At 27.0% G+C, this 16,513-nt stretch overlaps 3 protein-coding genes across 3 annotated transcripts; 2 read left to right on the top strand and 1 right to left on the bottom strand.

Moving 5' to 3' along the window:
- The first annotated feature begins 2,432 nt into the window (after positions 1–2,432).
- On the top strand, positions 2,433–5,387 carry LOC102670836. The gene is made up of 3 exons (XM_006611081.1): positions 2,433–2,557; positions 3,455–3,549; positions 3,692–5,387. The coding sequence occupies exons 1-3, from the start codon at positions 2,534–2,536 to the stop codon at positions 5,145–5,147; spliced, it is 1,575 nt and encodes a 524-aa protein (XP_006611144.1). The 5' UTR covers positions 2,433–2,533; the 3' UTR covers positions 5,148–5,387.
- Positions 5,388–7,775: 2,388 nt separating this feature from the next.
- LOC102681974 (methyl farnesoate epoxidase-like) lies at positions 7,776–10,791 on the top strand. Its single transcript, XM_006611080.2, has 8 exons — positions 7,776–8,128; positions 8,341–8,592; positions 8,754–9,042; positions 9,193–9,431; positions 9,508–9,719; positions 9,911–9,997; positions 10,059–10,200; positions 10,535–10,791. The coding sequence occupies exons 1-8, from the start codon at positions 8,047–8,049 to the stop codon at positions 10,738–10,740; spliced, it is 1,509 nt and encodes a 502-aa protein (XP_006611143.1). The 5' UTR covers positions 7,776–8,046; the 3' UTR covers positions 10,741–10,791.
- Positions 10,792–11,735: 944 nt separating this feature from the next.
- LOC102681845 (probable cytochrome P450 305a1) lies at positions 11,736–16,472 on the bottom strand. The gene is made up of 8 exons (XM_006611079.2): positions 16,385–16,472; positions 14,817–15,071; positions 13,696–13,939; positions 13,438–13,597; positions 13,244–13,352; positions 12,736–12,916; positions 12,253–12,509; positions 11,736–12,080 (listed from the first exon to the last, which is right to left on the bottom strand). Exons 1-8 carry the CDS (start codon positions 16,470–16,472, stop codon positions 11,902–11,904), a joined length of 1,473 nt encoding a protein of 490 aa, XP_006611142.1. The 3' UTR covers positions 11,736–11,901.
- Between the last annotated feature and the right edge of the window lie 41 nt (positions 16,473–16,513).

A 16,513-nucleotide genomic window follows, 5' to 3' on the forward strand; every position in this document is an offset into this window, starting at 1 on the left:
TTTATTTCGCATTTATCTTTTAAATTACGATACACAATTATATAGACTTAAAGCTATTATAATTCATAAAAAAAATGTTAATATTCTAAGAATAATGAGTTTCAATTTTCAACAATAAATTTTTTTTTTTTGAAGTTAAAAAAAAAATATCAGGCGAAAACTAATATCCCAGACACGAAGAAACAGTGAAACGTCCGTTTGAACTATTCTTTGATACAAACCTGAATATCTGGAGCAACTAGGTGACTAAGTGATTTACGAACTAGAATACTTGAAACATATCGTAAAAATTTCATGTGCAATCAGGCATCTGACTCTGTAAAATGAAGAATTCACTTTCATTCCATGAATATACATGTATTTTTATTGCATATTTCACGCGAATTTAGATAATTATCACTCAATTAAACAAATTTTTGAAGCGAAGAATATTATATTTTATATTTCTTCGTAGTATTTATTTTTTTTAGGTTATAATTTTTATTTTTTTATTTTCATTATCTATTTTTCATAGATCTTTAATTTTTATTATATTTCTCCGTGCTTTTATTTATTTTTTTTTTTAAATTCTATTTCTCATTAAATTTATCGATAAAATATTGAAACAAATTTTACAATTGCCAATGGTTAAAATTTCAAAGAAAATTATTTAAATAACGAATCGTTGCTTTTGCATTATAATGTTTCTTTCCGCTTTAGCGTGTACTTTCACCAGTGCAGGCGTCTGTGATTATGAGCTTTTCAAATAAAACGCAATGCCGCCATAATTTGCGCGCGTTGTTTCGTTTCAGACATAAATCTTGCAAAAGTATATAATACATAGAACATAACTTCTCTCTTTTTTATATCTCTTCTATTAAGAGTAAAATTCATTTTGTTCACATCTTGTAGTGATCTTGTTACAAATTTTAATAAAGTTTGATTAAATAACATATTACTGCATACTATTTGTCGCATGATGAATAATTTAAAATAAAATTTTCTAAACATATTTTATTTGGATTTGAATGCTTAATTAATGAAAGAAAACACATTAGAAATAATGAAAAAAATAAATAGAAGTTGATTTTCATTTGAAAGAAAAATATATACAATGATTCTTTTGCAATAACAATTAATTTTTTTATTAAGTTTATAAATAATAACTTCAGTTAAATTATTTATTTTAAAAAATTGGAAACAAATATTGGAAATATTTTAATCCAAACTACTGTAATCGTTTAATATTAACCATTCTTAAAAATTATAACGTATAAAAATTTCTATCCCCATTTAGAATATCGAACGTATTAACAATACAATATATAAAATTTTTTAACTATTTGCAGGAAAGGAAAGAACTTTGGTTCACTCAAGTGATAATTTCGCGTCAATCGGACACCTTTATGGCAATCAATGATGACAGAATATGTGAAAGGAAAAACGATGGTGGTCCAACCATGGAGCCACCTTCCTGGAATCTTCCGGGAGAGAAACCTACGCGGACATAAAAAACGGTTAGTCAATCATTGAAGAGGAAAAAATTCGCGTGAAATACGATGTGGTACGGTCGATCTCCTTTTGCCATTACTTTTCCATCTAGGTAATCTGGAGCACCAGGTATAACCTTGCTACATAACCTTGCCTCTCCATGAACTTCGCCTTCACTGGACAGAGCCGCATAAATATCAAGAGAGCGAAACCGTAAGGCTTGCCCGACCGGATCGCGTTCCCGATCACTTTCTCCGGAACGATGGCCCCTCGTGGTATAAAGAAAGATCGTTGGTCTGGGAGGTGGACAAGGAGGAAGGAGAGAACATAGCGATGGGATTAAGTTTCTTTTGAACTTAATAAATAATTACAATTTCCGTTGGGATAATTAATAAAATATTATTATGCACGTATTATTCGTAAGATTTACGATATTAATTATCAGAAGAATTATATGACATCGATATATAAAACATAAAGTAAAATATAAGGAATCAACTTTAAAGATATCTATTCAATTTTTTAAATGATTTCAGAGATATATCAGTATAATAAAATGTAAAAGAATAAAATGAAAGGTAAATATGATTATACTGAAAGATAAGATGTATGTTATACATAATTTAAAAAGGAAACGAAAACATATATCATAAAAATTTAAATCCAGGAGAGAAAAATGCAAAGGCTTTCGATGACGTCACAACACATTTTTCGCATCAATGTGAATAATGTGATCTAATCAATTAACAAAAAGTAAAAAACGAGATTGGTCCCAACGCTGAACAGTCGAGTTTCCGTAACATAGTCTCGTTGGAATCCACCACTATCGTGTCTCGATTTCCTCCAACTATGGGACCTACCTCCACCTCCAGGCCGATTTTACCACCACTTTTACCATCTGGCCCAGACACACCACAAGTCACCTTCAGACGATGGCACTGGGGGAGAATACGCGCCTATATAACTACGGCGTTCCACTGATTGGACGAAGTAAGTTACGTTTTCCTGCACTTAGGGAACAAGAATACGCGGCCCGAGCCCGACGGGCGGCATTGCGAGAAATATGAGGATTCGCCCGGGATGCGTGGTCAGTTTTTATTCTTAAAATATGTTTTCAAAACGTTTTGTCAATTTCATCCATATCCGTCAAACTTTTAAATATCCTTAAGGTGGATGTTCTTGAATGATTTCATCGTAGCAAGGATGCGAATAAAAACAATAGGTGATACTTTCGAGATTCATCGTATCTGGAGTAAGTAGTGTCATTATCGAAGAATGGTAATCATGATTGATTGTTAATTTTATTTTATTTGAGATTTTTTGGTACATTAAAATTTGATTACCGTTTAACGATTAAGCCAACATTAAATGCTCCAGATGATTATTAAGTTGAAAAATGGAATTAATGGTAAATTTGTATATAGTAATATATTTATAATATATACAGATATTTATAATAGATTATTATAAAATTACTTTTAATTACTTTTTGGTTTTCAGAGAAAATTGAAAAAAATGGATTCAGATTTATAAAAATTCATTAGTGAATAATTATACATTCAAAAATTCATATTATACTCTCATAATATAATATAATTTTAAATGACTTCAATAATCGTTATAATTCTTTTCAGTTATGATACATATAATAATTTGAGAACAGTAGTCAAAACCGGAACTGTATGACGCCGGCTACTAGTCGACAAACATGTTACTTGATTATCGATCAGCGACGAGTTTCGAAAGTGATGTTCCATAAACGAACAGTCGTTAAGAGTCATGTCTGGAACATAGCTATAAAAAATAGAGATTTCTCTATTTTGTTTGATTTTGCATGAATATTCCGGGTTCTTATCGACATCTAAATGAGATCGAATAAACCAGCACTCTGGAAATTAAAAATGAAAAAAACAGATGATACTAAATCCTAGCATGCATTTATGTATGAAATTTTATAACACTTGTGCAATTATATTGTTCACAGGTTGCACTAGTGGTGCTATTGCAAGTCGCATTTGTGGCGAGCAAAGCAGTGGATCAAAATCAACTGCAACAACAGAAGTCTCAGCAACAAACTCCGTAAGTTTAATTGCTTTTATATTGATTATTTTTTTATTATACTTTTTTTTATATTAATTATCTTTGAATTTTGCTACTAATAAATTATTTTAAAAAATACTTAAAGATGATGAACAATACTTTAAATAATTTTTATATATAGATATAGCACATTGGCACAAAAAAGATGGAGTGATGATTTGGGAAGTCACAGTAATTTGGGTTCCGGCTATGGTGGAGATTCAAGCGGTCATGGTGGTGACATAGGTGGTGGTGATGGAGGTGGCTTTGGTCATTCTGGAGGTGATGACGCTAACGGTGGTTTTGGTCATTCTGGAGGTGGTGATGTTAGCGGTGGTTTTGGTCATTCTGGAGGTAGTGACATTGGTGCTAATTTTGGCCATTCTGGAGGCGGTGGGAATGGTGCAGCAATCGAAGAACATCATGACAATCACCATGATCATCATGATCATGGTTATTGGAAGAAGAAGCTTATCTGGAAACCAGGATGGAAAAAAATTTGGAAACCAGCAAAAAAACAGATCTGGAAACCTGCTTGGAAAAAAATTTGGAAACCCGTGTGGGTTCCAACGCAAAAGGCAATATGGAAAGATATTCAAGTACCAGTTTGGAAAAAAATTTGGAAACCAGTGTGGAAGGAAATACAAGTCCCAGTATGGAAGGATATTCAGGTACCAGCCTGGAAAAAGATCTGGAAACCCGTTTGGAAACCTATAAAAGTTCCAGCATGGAAAGAGATTCAGGTACCTGCATGGAAAAAGATCTGGAAACCGGTTTGGAAAGAAATTCAAGTGCCAGCCTGGAAAGAGATTCAGGTACCAGCTTGGAAAAAGATCTGGATTCCTGAATGGGTCAAGATCGGCATTCCCGGAGAACATTATCACGGTACCGATCATCATGGATGGCAATATACCAGTCATGATCTGTGGAAGAAGAAACTAATTTGGAAACCATTATGGAAAAAGTATTGGAAACCAGCAAAAAAACAGATCTGGGTACCAGACAAAAAGTTAGAATGGGTGGAAGCCTGGAAACAAATTTGGAAACCAGCTAAAAAACAAATTTGGGTAGACGATAAAAAACTTATTTGGAAGGAAGAATGGAAACAAATTTGGAAACCATCCAAAAAACTTATTTGGGTACCTGATAAGAAATTGGAATGGAAAGAGGCTTGGAAACAAATTTGGAAGACTGATAAGAAGCTCGAATGGGTACCTGATAAAAAGTTAGCCTGGAAAGAGGCTTGGAAGCAAATTTGGGTACCAGCTTGGAAAGAAATTTGGGTTCCAGCATGGAAAAAAATTTGGAAACCAGTCTGGATATCGGAATGGTTTCCTATAGATGATCACCATCCTCATCACGGTTGGGACCGAAAAGATACACAGGCTCAAGATTCTCAGATAGCTCCTTACAGTCCTGACACTATTTCAAAGCAAAATGCTCAGGTTGAGCAACAACAATATCAAATCGATGAAAATAAGGTCAGGTGGGATAGATCATCAAAGATTGAAACTCCATCAATTAGTCAAGATCTGGTACCACCACCAGCAAATAATCAAAGCGGTTTAGCACAAAATTTCACGTTTCCCCAACGCTGATTAAACAATATGAACTTCTACAAAAAACTATTTGAGAAAGTATTGTAACATAAGCCACTGTATATATTATTTTAGTCGTAAGAATAAGTTGTAGAGAGTTAAAAGGATAAATCGACAAAGTCCGTATTCTAATGCGTTTTATGTATATTTTCTCTTTCTTTTTTTTTATACAATGTTGTTGTTATCTTTCTTTGTTAATCGATATCGTTATAAATAAAGTTAATTAATATTTTGTTAAAATAAGTCTCTTTTATTCTTCTTTTCCAAAGAATTATATTACAGTGAAATTTATAGAAACTTATATTTTTTAGTAAAAAGAAAATTATTAATGATACAAATTATTTCATTGCATTATTTTATATTATTTACATAATACAAATTGGCTACGCAGCCAAAACTGAATCAAAAATATATGGCAAAAAATAATTTAATAGATTGAATTTTTATTAATATTATATGAATTTTCAATAAAAATAGAAATATTTCTTCAACGTTTTTTTAATACCATTTATTTTTTTCAAACATCTAAATGTCATTTTCGTTCATTACTATTACTAATATAATTGTTAATATTTCATTAACACTTTTGTATTATTATATCGCTTCGTTATCACGGAATCTAGATTTAACATGACGCAACGTGACCATGCGATCGAGCCGCAGCTGCTGCGAAACCAGAGAAAGTTCATATCTATTATGGAAGGAAGTCGAATCGCGTTGTATATGGGAGACCTCGACCATAGTGAAAGTATCCATGCACTCATACTCATATATCTCACACATATATACACCTACAAAAAGAAATAAATTAATTCGTTATCGAGTTACTATAGTATAGTGAGTAACTTACATATATTCTTATATATATCCAGCTGTGTATAAAATCAGATCTATGCTATGTTTACATACGAATAGGATCGAGTAAATACAAATGAACACGAATGAACATAAACGAAGGAAGCAACATGAACGAATACATAGAAATAATTTATTTCTGTTTGTTGATATTCAATTCTAACGTTTGATTTCATTACTCTAAATAAAGAAGCATGAATAAAGCACAGAAGTCAAAAATTTAATTGTTTAACTTCACATTAAAGATGTAAATATATGCGTAATACTATTAAATTCCACACTAACATAACACATTTGATATATATGATGATATATACGATGTTACACGACATTGTACGAAAGCATTATCTTTTTGGTACTTTTCACATCAGTCTTCTTAAACAGTTATGTACGCAAGTAAAATTTTTCACTTCTATATATTTATGTTTATGTTAAGAGATTTAATGATACTACTAGTATAGTTAAGTGTATAACATGTTGCAGATTATATTCATTGATGCTTGTCACGCTTATAATTTGATGCTTCTTCATGTTTGTTCGTCAGTCATAAACTTGGCTTAATAAGTCATATATGTGCATTATGCTGTGGAATCGGCCTCAATGCACGACGAGAGAAACTTGCTTTGATCCAACTATACCGTGAGGTCAGACTTTTCATGCGTTGTGTCAAAGAAAAAAGAATCGGAGAAATGTCGTATATTTTCTAATCGACTTACCGGCCATTGCGGTTTTCACTTTACTCAGTCTCTTTGTGTCGATGTTTCGTTTCGATATTTTATTTCGATATTTCATCTCGATGAAATTTATAGAAAATTTAACGTAACTATAGTAAAATCTTTTTATTGGAAAATTTTATGAAATTAAAATTTTATTAGAGAAAATTGAAAAAATTGTTTTATATATTTCTTAATATAATATAATTAAATATAATTATGTATATAGTAAATTTTGAAGCTTCAATATCGAACGATTATAGTTGAATTTTACGAATCAAAAACAAACTATAACATAATTCACGCACAAGAGAATATAATCGACAATTATATAACATTACTTTTGAATACTTTTCTAATTTAAATTACGATTAATATAAAATGATACGAATTTAATAGCGATAAAATCAAAAATGACTTGATTTTTTCCATTATTGAGTGGTAATTATATAATTTTTTGACTAGACAATAATTATAATCTAAATATTTTATATATTATATTTATTATTGATTTAAAAAGTCAAATTATATATAAATATTTGTTTTAAAAATTCAAAAACTCGCATTTTAACAATTTAAGTCTTAACAATTCAATTTTTATCTCAAACTTGAAAAAATCAAAATTTCCAAAACTTTCTAAAATGATGATTTTAGAATAGCAATCGTAGGCGTATCAGAAAGTTCCATTTTATTGCTATTTCATGTTATGGAATATCAACAAGAATTCAAAATGAAAAGATACATGGAAGATATATATCTTTTTTTCGCAAAAATATAAAAATTGGTGTAAGTCAATTTAAGCCATTTAATCTGAAAATAATTCAATATTTTAAATATTTCAACTTCTTTGATACTTTCTTTTTGTATCATTTTATAATGAAAATAAAAGACAGTTCTTTTGATTTCAATTTATTTCAATTATTTTAATGTTTCAAATATTTATACTTTAATATAAGCAATTATTATTTTGTAAGTAATTACTTTTTATATACCTATTATATTTTATTTGTTTCGTTTCTTTTTTACACATATTGTGACATAAACAATGATAATTGTTAAGTTCAACCAAGCGATTCATTTTACATCGAGTTTTTATTGTATTATAATTTAAAAAGGAAGAAAAAATGGATTTCTATAAACAGAACACAGAATGAGAAGAGCGCCATGAAAAGGATGTCTCAGACAAAAAGATATTTTCGTCAAAGGCCATGGGTGTCACGCTGATAATATCACAGAGTACCGCCAGAATCGTTTTGGTTACCATACATGTATATATGCTTGGTATAGTAATCGCATTCGAAGTCTCAAACTAAAGTATCAGTCATTTCAAGATGTTCTACGTGATTATTTCTCTTCTCCTTGCACTCTATTGTATCTTTTACAATTGTGTCAAACCGCATAATTTTCCTCCTGGTCGGTTAACAAAAAATTTATAATCAATAGACATAATTTTTTATAAAACACTAATTACTTTAAATCTAAAAAAAAAAAAAAACAATTCTGTGAGATTAAAATTCCTAATAATAATAAAGTCTTAGTTTATAATTTTTTTTATTCTAATTTATCAAGATGTTTTATTAATTTTTTTCAAATTTTTATTCATATTTTATTCAATGTTTGAATAGGTCCAAAATGGTTGCCGCTAATCGGTTGTTTTCTCACGTTTCGACGATTGAAACTGAAACACAAATACGCTTACTTGGCTTTTCAAGAACTGTCGAAGACTTATGGGCCGATTTTGGGTTTGAAACTAGGAAGTCAGAAAGTCGTTGTAATTTCGACGCACGATCTAGTAAAGAAAGTTCTTCTTCAAGACGAATTTAACGGCAGACCGGATGGATTCTTTTTCAGAGTCCGTGCTTTTGGAAAGAGAAAAGGTATGTAAAAAAGATTTGGAGAAAGAAAAAGTAAAATTTTCAATTTTTAATTATAATTTTCATTTAGTACTATAAACGATTAATATTAGATTTAAAAAACATGTTGTGTATCTTTTTTTAATTTATAAATTTAATATAATTTTATCAATAAATTTTGACAGGTATTTTATTTACGGAAGGATCAACGTGGTCTCAATGTCGTCGTTTTACAATGCGGCATCTCAGATCTTTTGGCCTAGGTCAGTCAATTATGGAAAAATATTTAACTGTCGAAGCTGAAAATCTTGTGAATTATCTTCGTCGTGTTAGTACCAAAGGCCCTGTACCAATGCACACAGCCTTTGACATTGCAGTTTTGAACTCTCTCTGGTGTATGTTTGCTGGTCACAGATTTGACTATGAGAATGAAAAATTGATAGAAATTCTTGAAACTGTTCACGATTCTTTTAGGTAATTTAATTATAGAAAGAATCTAAAAAATAAAATATAATTTTTAAAGTTTTTTTTTAATATGATCAGATTATAATTAAAAGCGCAGAAAGTGCATTAAGAAATACAATGCAAATATTATGTCGAAACATTTGTATGCGTTTGCCATAGATTGATGGATACAATGGGCGGCATTATCTCACAAATGCCATTTCTACGTTTCATAATACCAGAATTATCCGGTTACAACAATTTAATGAAAATACTTCGAAAACTTTGGAATTTCTTAGATGAAGAAATCAATAACCACGAAAAACATTTATCTGGAAATCAGCCGCAAGACTTGATTGAAGCTTTTCTTCTAGAAATTTCATCAAAAAATGGCATACAAAATGATTCTATTTTTGATAGTGAGTGAGATTTTTTTTTATGCGTACAATTAAGTTTTTTTCTTATTAATAACAAATAATTTTTATTGTTTAAAAGGAGAAAATTTATTGATTCTGTGCCTGGACCTCTTCTTAGCCGGTTCAAAAACTACAACAGATACTTTATCGACTACTTTGCTCTTTTTATCTTTACATTCTGAATGGATTAAAATACTCCAGGAAGAACTGGATAACGTAGTAGGCAGATCACGATCTCCTACATTGGAAGATTATTCATCGTTACCAATTATGGAATCATTTCTTGCGGAGGTAATTAATTAATAAAGAAGTTAATAATTATTGTATAAGATTTTATGTTTATTATTACACAATTATTATATTATTATAGTTATATATTAGTATAGTTTTTGATTAATAAAGTTTTCATTTTTTTCATCTATTATTCATTATGATTATTATAAACTTGTAAAAATTGTATAAACAATTAATTGTTGCATTAGATACAAAGATTTTTGATTTTGGCACCACTTGGAGTACCTCATAAGACTACAAAAGACGTAATTTTAAACGGATACAATATACCCAAGGCAAGTATCACAAATAATATCCCGAATAAATAGTTTTATTAATATATTTTTATTATTTTAGGATACCATAGTTCTTTTGGATTTCCATAGTGCGCATAACGATCAAGCTTATTGGGATCATCCAGAAGAATTTCGGCCACAGCGATTTCTCGATGCAAATGGTCGATTTTGTCAAAATAATGCCAATATACCATTTGGTTTAGGTACAAATCTTTTTCAATACAAAAATGATTCTTAGAATCATTTAGAATATTTTTGAACACGCATATACGTATCCATATATCATTATTCCCGAAAAATAATTCATCGATTAAAATTAAATTTTTATGTAGTATTTCTAGTGTAGTTTTCATTATCAAAAAAAGATAAATAGAAAACTAAAATATCAGTGTAAATATTCGAAATTTTTATATCATATTATATAATTTTTATGTTATATTATATTAAATTTTTATACGTATTGATATATATAATTGATATAATTGATAAATTGATATATAAAACTCATGTATATAATAGTCATTTTGTTCTTTTTAGGTAAAAGACGTTGTCCGGGTGAAATGCTAGCTCGGACATCCTTATTTTTATATTTTGCCTATGTGATACATTACTTCGATATCGAAATTTCACCAGAACATGGCAAACCAGATCCAAATGGATACGATGGTTTTACTATATCACCGAAATCTTATTACTTGAAAATCACGGCAAGATCCGATGTAACAAATTGCTCCACTATATAAATATTATAAATAATGAGAATAAAATTTTAAACATAATACATTAAAAAAGAAAATTATATATGTGAATAAACTTCCCTATCTATCAGAGTGAATCATTTATAATGCGTCACGTTTTTCCAAGGTAATAATTTAAAATAATTTAATTGAATATAAAAATCATATCATATTTAACATATAATAATAATTTTTAATAATTTTTAAGACATAATTAAACTGTATCATTATCATACTCTTATTTACACTTTTTTTAAAAATTTAATTTAATAAATAATTGTAATATTATGTATATTAGATATACATAATTATATATTAGATAATGGATATATTACACTCTAAAAATGATATTACAATATGATTACATCTATTTGTTGATCTAAGAAATAAAATTATCTAATTAATCTCTTTTCATATTAGAAATAATCGAGAAACTATTATATTTTAAATAAATATAAGATAATAAGTTTTTATTTATAAAAAATATTTGTATAATATAATAAAAGTTTGTTATATCATACAATATATTTATTGATCTTGCAAAGTCCATTTTTCAGCAATAAAGAATATTTGACACGTTGAAATGTTGAAACCCGGTATAAAAGGAGTGAATCTCCACGTGTGATGGTGCACAAGTGAAGGTACATTTGGACTTCTGTGAAACGCGCTGATTTCGTCGAACACGTAAAACGACGCTTAAAGCAACTTTCATGCGGTAGAAACAATAAACAATATTGGAAAGAAAAATTTGTTGAAATCAAATAAACTGGTTTCTATCTATGGGTGAAGTTACTTCAAACCGAAAAACGTCATATTTTACATGTGTTAATAATATTTTTATTATTATTTATCACAATTTATCATTAGAACAATCTAATCTAAAAATTATATATACGTTTATAACTTGGATATTACAAACAAGTATGAAATAATACATTTTATTTTATTTTTATTATTTTAGTTTTATTATTTCTTCATAGTGAGCAATTAACATTTTTTTATAATAAATGAAATTTGTATTTCTTTTTCATATTTTTTTTTTAAATTCAATAATAATATTTCGTGTTTTTTATTTTAATTTATTTTAGTTCAAAAAAGACGAGTTTTGTTTAGAGGCAACTTTCAAAAATATATTCATCGAAAATGAAAATACAAAGATTTAAAAAATTATCGTTTTTCAACTAATACATCATAAGGTTGTGGCGCCAATGTTATACCACTATTAATTTCTATAGAATATGGTCCTTTACCAGGAACTGGTAATAGAGTATGTTTCTGCATTATACCAACAAATAAAATAAATATCGTAGCTTTTGCCAATATATCACCTGGACATCGTCTTTTTCCTGAAAAAAAAAAAACACATTAATATAATTAAAATTATAAAAATTATAGATGATCATAGTAAAATCAAGTTTTAAGTCACTATTTCATTTAATCATGTGAGCCATAATATACTGTATCATAAAATTTTTAATTTTTCTACAATTGTAAAAAAAATTAATTTCTATTTTGTACCTTTTCCAAATTGTAAAGAATATTCATCTGGTATAAAAACTCCATTTTTAATAAATCTTTCAGGCATGAACTTATCTGGCTCTGGATAAATAGTAGGATCTTTATTGATAGAATATGTATTGAATAAAACAGTGGTATTTTTCGGTATCATGTATTTATCAATATTCGTATCGTAAAGAACTCGTCGTGGTCCAATTATAGGGAATACTGGCCATAATCGATATGTTTCATTTATTACAGCCTCGACATATGGAAGTCTATAATAAAGAATTTTTATTTTCATACGTATTGAATCCTCCAATATCCATCAGATATTCTTTTATCCTTCTATGTAAAAATTTCAAAAAAATAATACAGAGTAAATAGAATAATTTATTTTTTTTCAAATAATTCAACTAAATTTGAATTAATTTTGTCTAAAATTTTATATGCATAATAATTTTTAACATTATTAAATTTATTTTTAACATTAAATTCAATTACTTTGCTTTGTCCTCCATGTTGGGAAGTCTATCGCGTGGAATTACTGAATCAATTTCTTTTTGCACTTTACGTTGTACATCCGGAAACAGTGTCATAATTAAAAACAAAAAATCCAAAGACGTGCTTGTAGTAGTAAAACCAGCGAGAAAAAGATCGATTAATATCATCATTAATTGTTCGTCTAAAAATTATTACAGAAAAATATATATATTTACATGTGCACATTCGATGGGGTTGTATGACAACTTCTAGTGAAAATACTTTCTCTTTTGTAGCTATTTCTATTAATAGGCTAACATATTTTTATTAATACATATTAGAAAATATTAGTATTTTTAAAATTAAAAGAAAATTTAAAATTTATTATTTTTAATTAAATCAAAAATGTTTTCTTTTGAAATCTATGAATTCCTATTAGAAATTCACACATTTTTAAAAAAAATATCGTAAATCTACATACAAGTATCTATACAAGTATGAATGAAATATTATATGAATTTGATTATACCAGTAAAAATGGTGGATTCCTCATTTTTTTTCATTTCTTGAAGAAACATATCAATTAGATCTGCCTCCTTTCCTAGACTATATTTCTCTTTGTGGTCAATAATAATTTTCTGCGTGAGAAAAATTTTCATATAACGGCTTAATTGTTGAACATTGTGTTTAATAAACTCATAATTGAATACGGAATGAACACACCATTAAGAAATCCTTGAGCTCGTTATTCAGCATACATATAATGTTATATCCTGAGATCTCAGGTGCAATGTAACGAATCCAAGGGAAAGCGGAGAGAAGCCCACCTGTGATATCGAAGCATTTCGATCGACGTTCCAACAAGTCGAGAAAATATTCTAATCTACGAAGAAACATTGGGAAAAAGGACTAACGATCACGATTCATTGTGTTTTACATATATATATATATATATATATATATAATTATTCATGTTTGTACTTCTGCTGTTGATCAAATGCCGTTAATTCTCCCGTTGTAAAATTCCAGAGGACATTAATTACAGCTGGTACAAACAATAGTTTCAATCGATGTAATTTATTTTTATTCAAGTTTTCTGAAAATATGATTAATTGATTTTGAATCATTTTAATCATTTCACTTTTTCCAAAACCGAAAATCTTCATGGTTCGCATCATCCAATTTCGTAATTCTTTCCATTCTGGTCCATCGTTCATTGTGATTCCTTTCAATAAGAAATGATAATATCATTAATTGAAAATAAATCATATTTATACAGAGTATTTGATAATTAGTGATATAATAATCTATATAATTCTATATGCAAATAAAATAAATTGGAAAAGAAAAATTTTTTTGTTTAGGAATAAAGTACATATAGAAAATTTTTCAACTATAAATGAAATTGGTTAATTTATTATTCATTAATCAATTTTCAATTAGACATGAGTAAATTATCGGTAAAAATTTATTCCTTCTTATTTTTTATCTATCTCACTATAATATTTAATATATTTTCCTAATTTATTATAAGATAATATATTATAATTCATATTTTTAATAAAAATGAATCATATTACATAGGATCTTATAACTAAGTTTTTATCATTATAGAAGATCTCATAACTAATAGTACAATACATAATAAATGATTCTATATAAGAAATAAATCGAAAATATAAAATAAAATTTTTTAATTTGAAATTTCATTTTTAAGTAAGTAAATTTCGAAAAATTTTCAAATAAGAAAAGCTCCAGATAAATTGATTAATACATTTAAAATTATATAATTTTTAATTTAAAAAAATAAAATTGAAATCTTTCTTATTTGACCTATAAAAAAAATATTTATACTGTTCCATTGAATTTTTATAAAAATATTTTTTTGATAATCAATCTCTTTCAATTTCTCTAAAATATTTTATTCAGTTAAACGAAATATTTTCTATATTCAAAATATTGTACTTATAATGTGACTTCAAATTTAAAAATGAATATTTTAAATTTTATTATCTATTTTAAGAATTATAAAATTTAAATTGTATAATTATAAAACTAAATATTCGAAATTTGTTTTAAAATAGATTCAAATTTTAATGTACCTTGTTTCTTGCCCATATTTCGAATTTTAATAAATTCATTCCAAGGACGCCCTTGGAATTCCTCGTTTTGCAATATCATATCACAAAATTTACTTCCAGAAATGATTATTATTTTCTCATGACTAATATTCACAGTTATAATATCACTATTATATCGTTTTGAGAGCTCCAAAAATGCTTTATGTTGTCCTCCAAATTCACGTGTTAAACGTTTCAATAGAAACTGATTGCCGATAAAGGGCCATGAAAATGGTCCTAAAAAATAATCGAGATTTAAAAAAAGAAAAAAAATATCATTTATAACATTATCATTTATTTAACATTAATATACCAATATTAAAGATTAATACTTTATTTAATATTACTATCATATTAAAGATCAAAAATCTACCTATTATATTAAACTTTATTAATATTAATTAATATATTAAACTCTTATCTATTATATTAAACTTTTAAAAATTCAACTGTCAAAATCTTCAATATAAATGTTGATTATCGAAAGCCATCACATTCAATAAAAAAAATATATTAAAAAATTAGATTATTAAATAATCTAGATAAATAGATAAATAGATAAATAGATAAATAAAAAAAATAGATTTTTAAATAGATCAATAAACAAATATAATAATAATTTTGACTAAACTTTTATTCATAAATCGAATAATATAAGTGATAATTAAAAATAAATAAATATAAAAATATATGTAGTAGTATCCGCAGTTGGGATTAAATATTTAAGTTAAGTTAACTTTTAAGTTAACTTTTCTGATTAAGGTAACTTTTCTGATCTTTATAATTTCATTGAATTGAAAGGAAATAAATGTGAGTGAATATTGATATAAACTACACTGCTCGAAGCTTATTCTGTCCCTTTGTCAAGAATTGGTGGGGATAGTGATGCATGCTTAAATAACCAAAAATGCAAACATTAAGTGTACTACTGTACGTAACAAAGCAAATGTTAAATAATAATAATAATAATTAAGAATATAAAACAATAAATATTTTGAAAGAAATATAAATACTTTGAAAAAAATAAGTAAATAACTTTCAACAGAATTAATGCCACCAAAGAAATTAAACTAATTAAATAAATTGATCAAATGAAATCGATTACAATTTATGTCTGCATGAATTACTTAGCAGCTTCCATTTTTTTATTTCTCACGTATTTTTTAAATATTATTTTAAATTAAATATATTAAATATTAAATTAATAATTTTAAATAGTATGTATGTGACAAAATGATTATATTTTTTGTGATTTAAACAATAATTTAATATTTTTAATTTTAAATGTGATAATTCTATGTTCTTGTGAAAAAACAAATAAAATATTTTAAACAATAATGTCTTTAAAACTTTGTATCAAAATCAAAAATATAGTAATTTATTATAAAAATATAATAAAATATAATAATATTCAAATGAAAAAATAAAAAAAAAAATATATACAATTTTATATTTTTGATGACTAATTTTATAGGATAATGTAATTTACAAAAATAATGATCCACTAATTTTATAGGATAATATAACTCATAAAAAATATCTTCAATTACCTGGAGGATATGGTTTTGTATCTTTTCTGATTTTTATAAAAATAATTGATAATATTAATATCACAATTAACATCACGATGGCAAACATAGTTAAAATAAAGTTTTCGTGCACACAAGTTTATGATTCTA

The sequence above is a fragment of the Apis dorsata genome, unplaced genomic scaffold (genome assembly GCF_000469605.1).
Source record: "Apis dorsata unplaced genomic scaffold, Apis dorsata 1.3 scaffold_83, whole genome shotgun sequence".
Classification (NCBI taxonomy): Eukaryota; Metazoa; Arthropoda; class Insecta; order Hymenoptera; family Apidae; genus Apis; species Apis dorsata.

What these genes read in the sequence shown, in the direction of transcription:
- LOC102681974 (XM_006611080.2), top strand. Translation starts at nt 8,047, where the DNA reads ATGTTCTACGTGATTATTTCTCTTCTCCTTGCACTCTATTGTATCTTT. An exon ending in ACGGATACAATATACCCAAG is followed by an intron (nt 9,998 to 10,058) that starts GCAAGTATCACA and finishes TTATTATTTTAG; the next exon opens with GATACCATAGTTCTTTTGGA. An exon ending in CAATATACCATTTGGTTTAG is followed by an intron (nt 10,201 to 10,534) that starts GTACAAATCTTT and finishes TGTTCTTTTTAG; the next exon opens with GTAAAAGACGTTGTCCGGGT.
- LOC102670836 (XM_006611081.1), top strand. Translation starts at nt 2,534, where the DNA reads ATGAGGATTCGCCCGGGATGCGTG. An exon ending in GGATTCGCCCGGGATGCGTG is followed by an intron (nt 2,558 to 3,454) that starts GTCAGTTTTTAT and finishes TATTGTTCACAG; the next exon opens with GTTGCACTAGTGGTGCTATT. An exon ending in AAGTCTCAGCAACAAACTCC is followed by an intron (nt 3,550 to 3,691) that starts GTAAGTTTAATT and finishes TTTTATATATAG; the next exon opens with ATATAGCACATTGGCACAAA.
- LOC102681845 (XM_006611079.2), bottom strand. Translation starts at nt 16,472, where the DNA reads ATGTTTGCCATCGTGATGTTAATTGTGATATTAATATTATCAATTATT. An exon ending in GCATTTGATCAACAGCAGAA is followed by an intron (nt 13,598 to 13,695) that starts GTACAAACATGA and finishes GTTTCTTCGTAG; the next exon opens with ATTAGAATATTTTCTCGACT. An exon ending in AACATGGAGGACAAAGCAAA is followed by an intron (nt 12,510 to 12,735) that starts GTAATTGAATTT and finishes TCTTTATTATAG; the next exon opens with ACTTCCATATGTCGAGGCTG.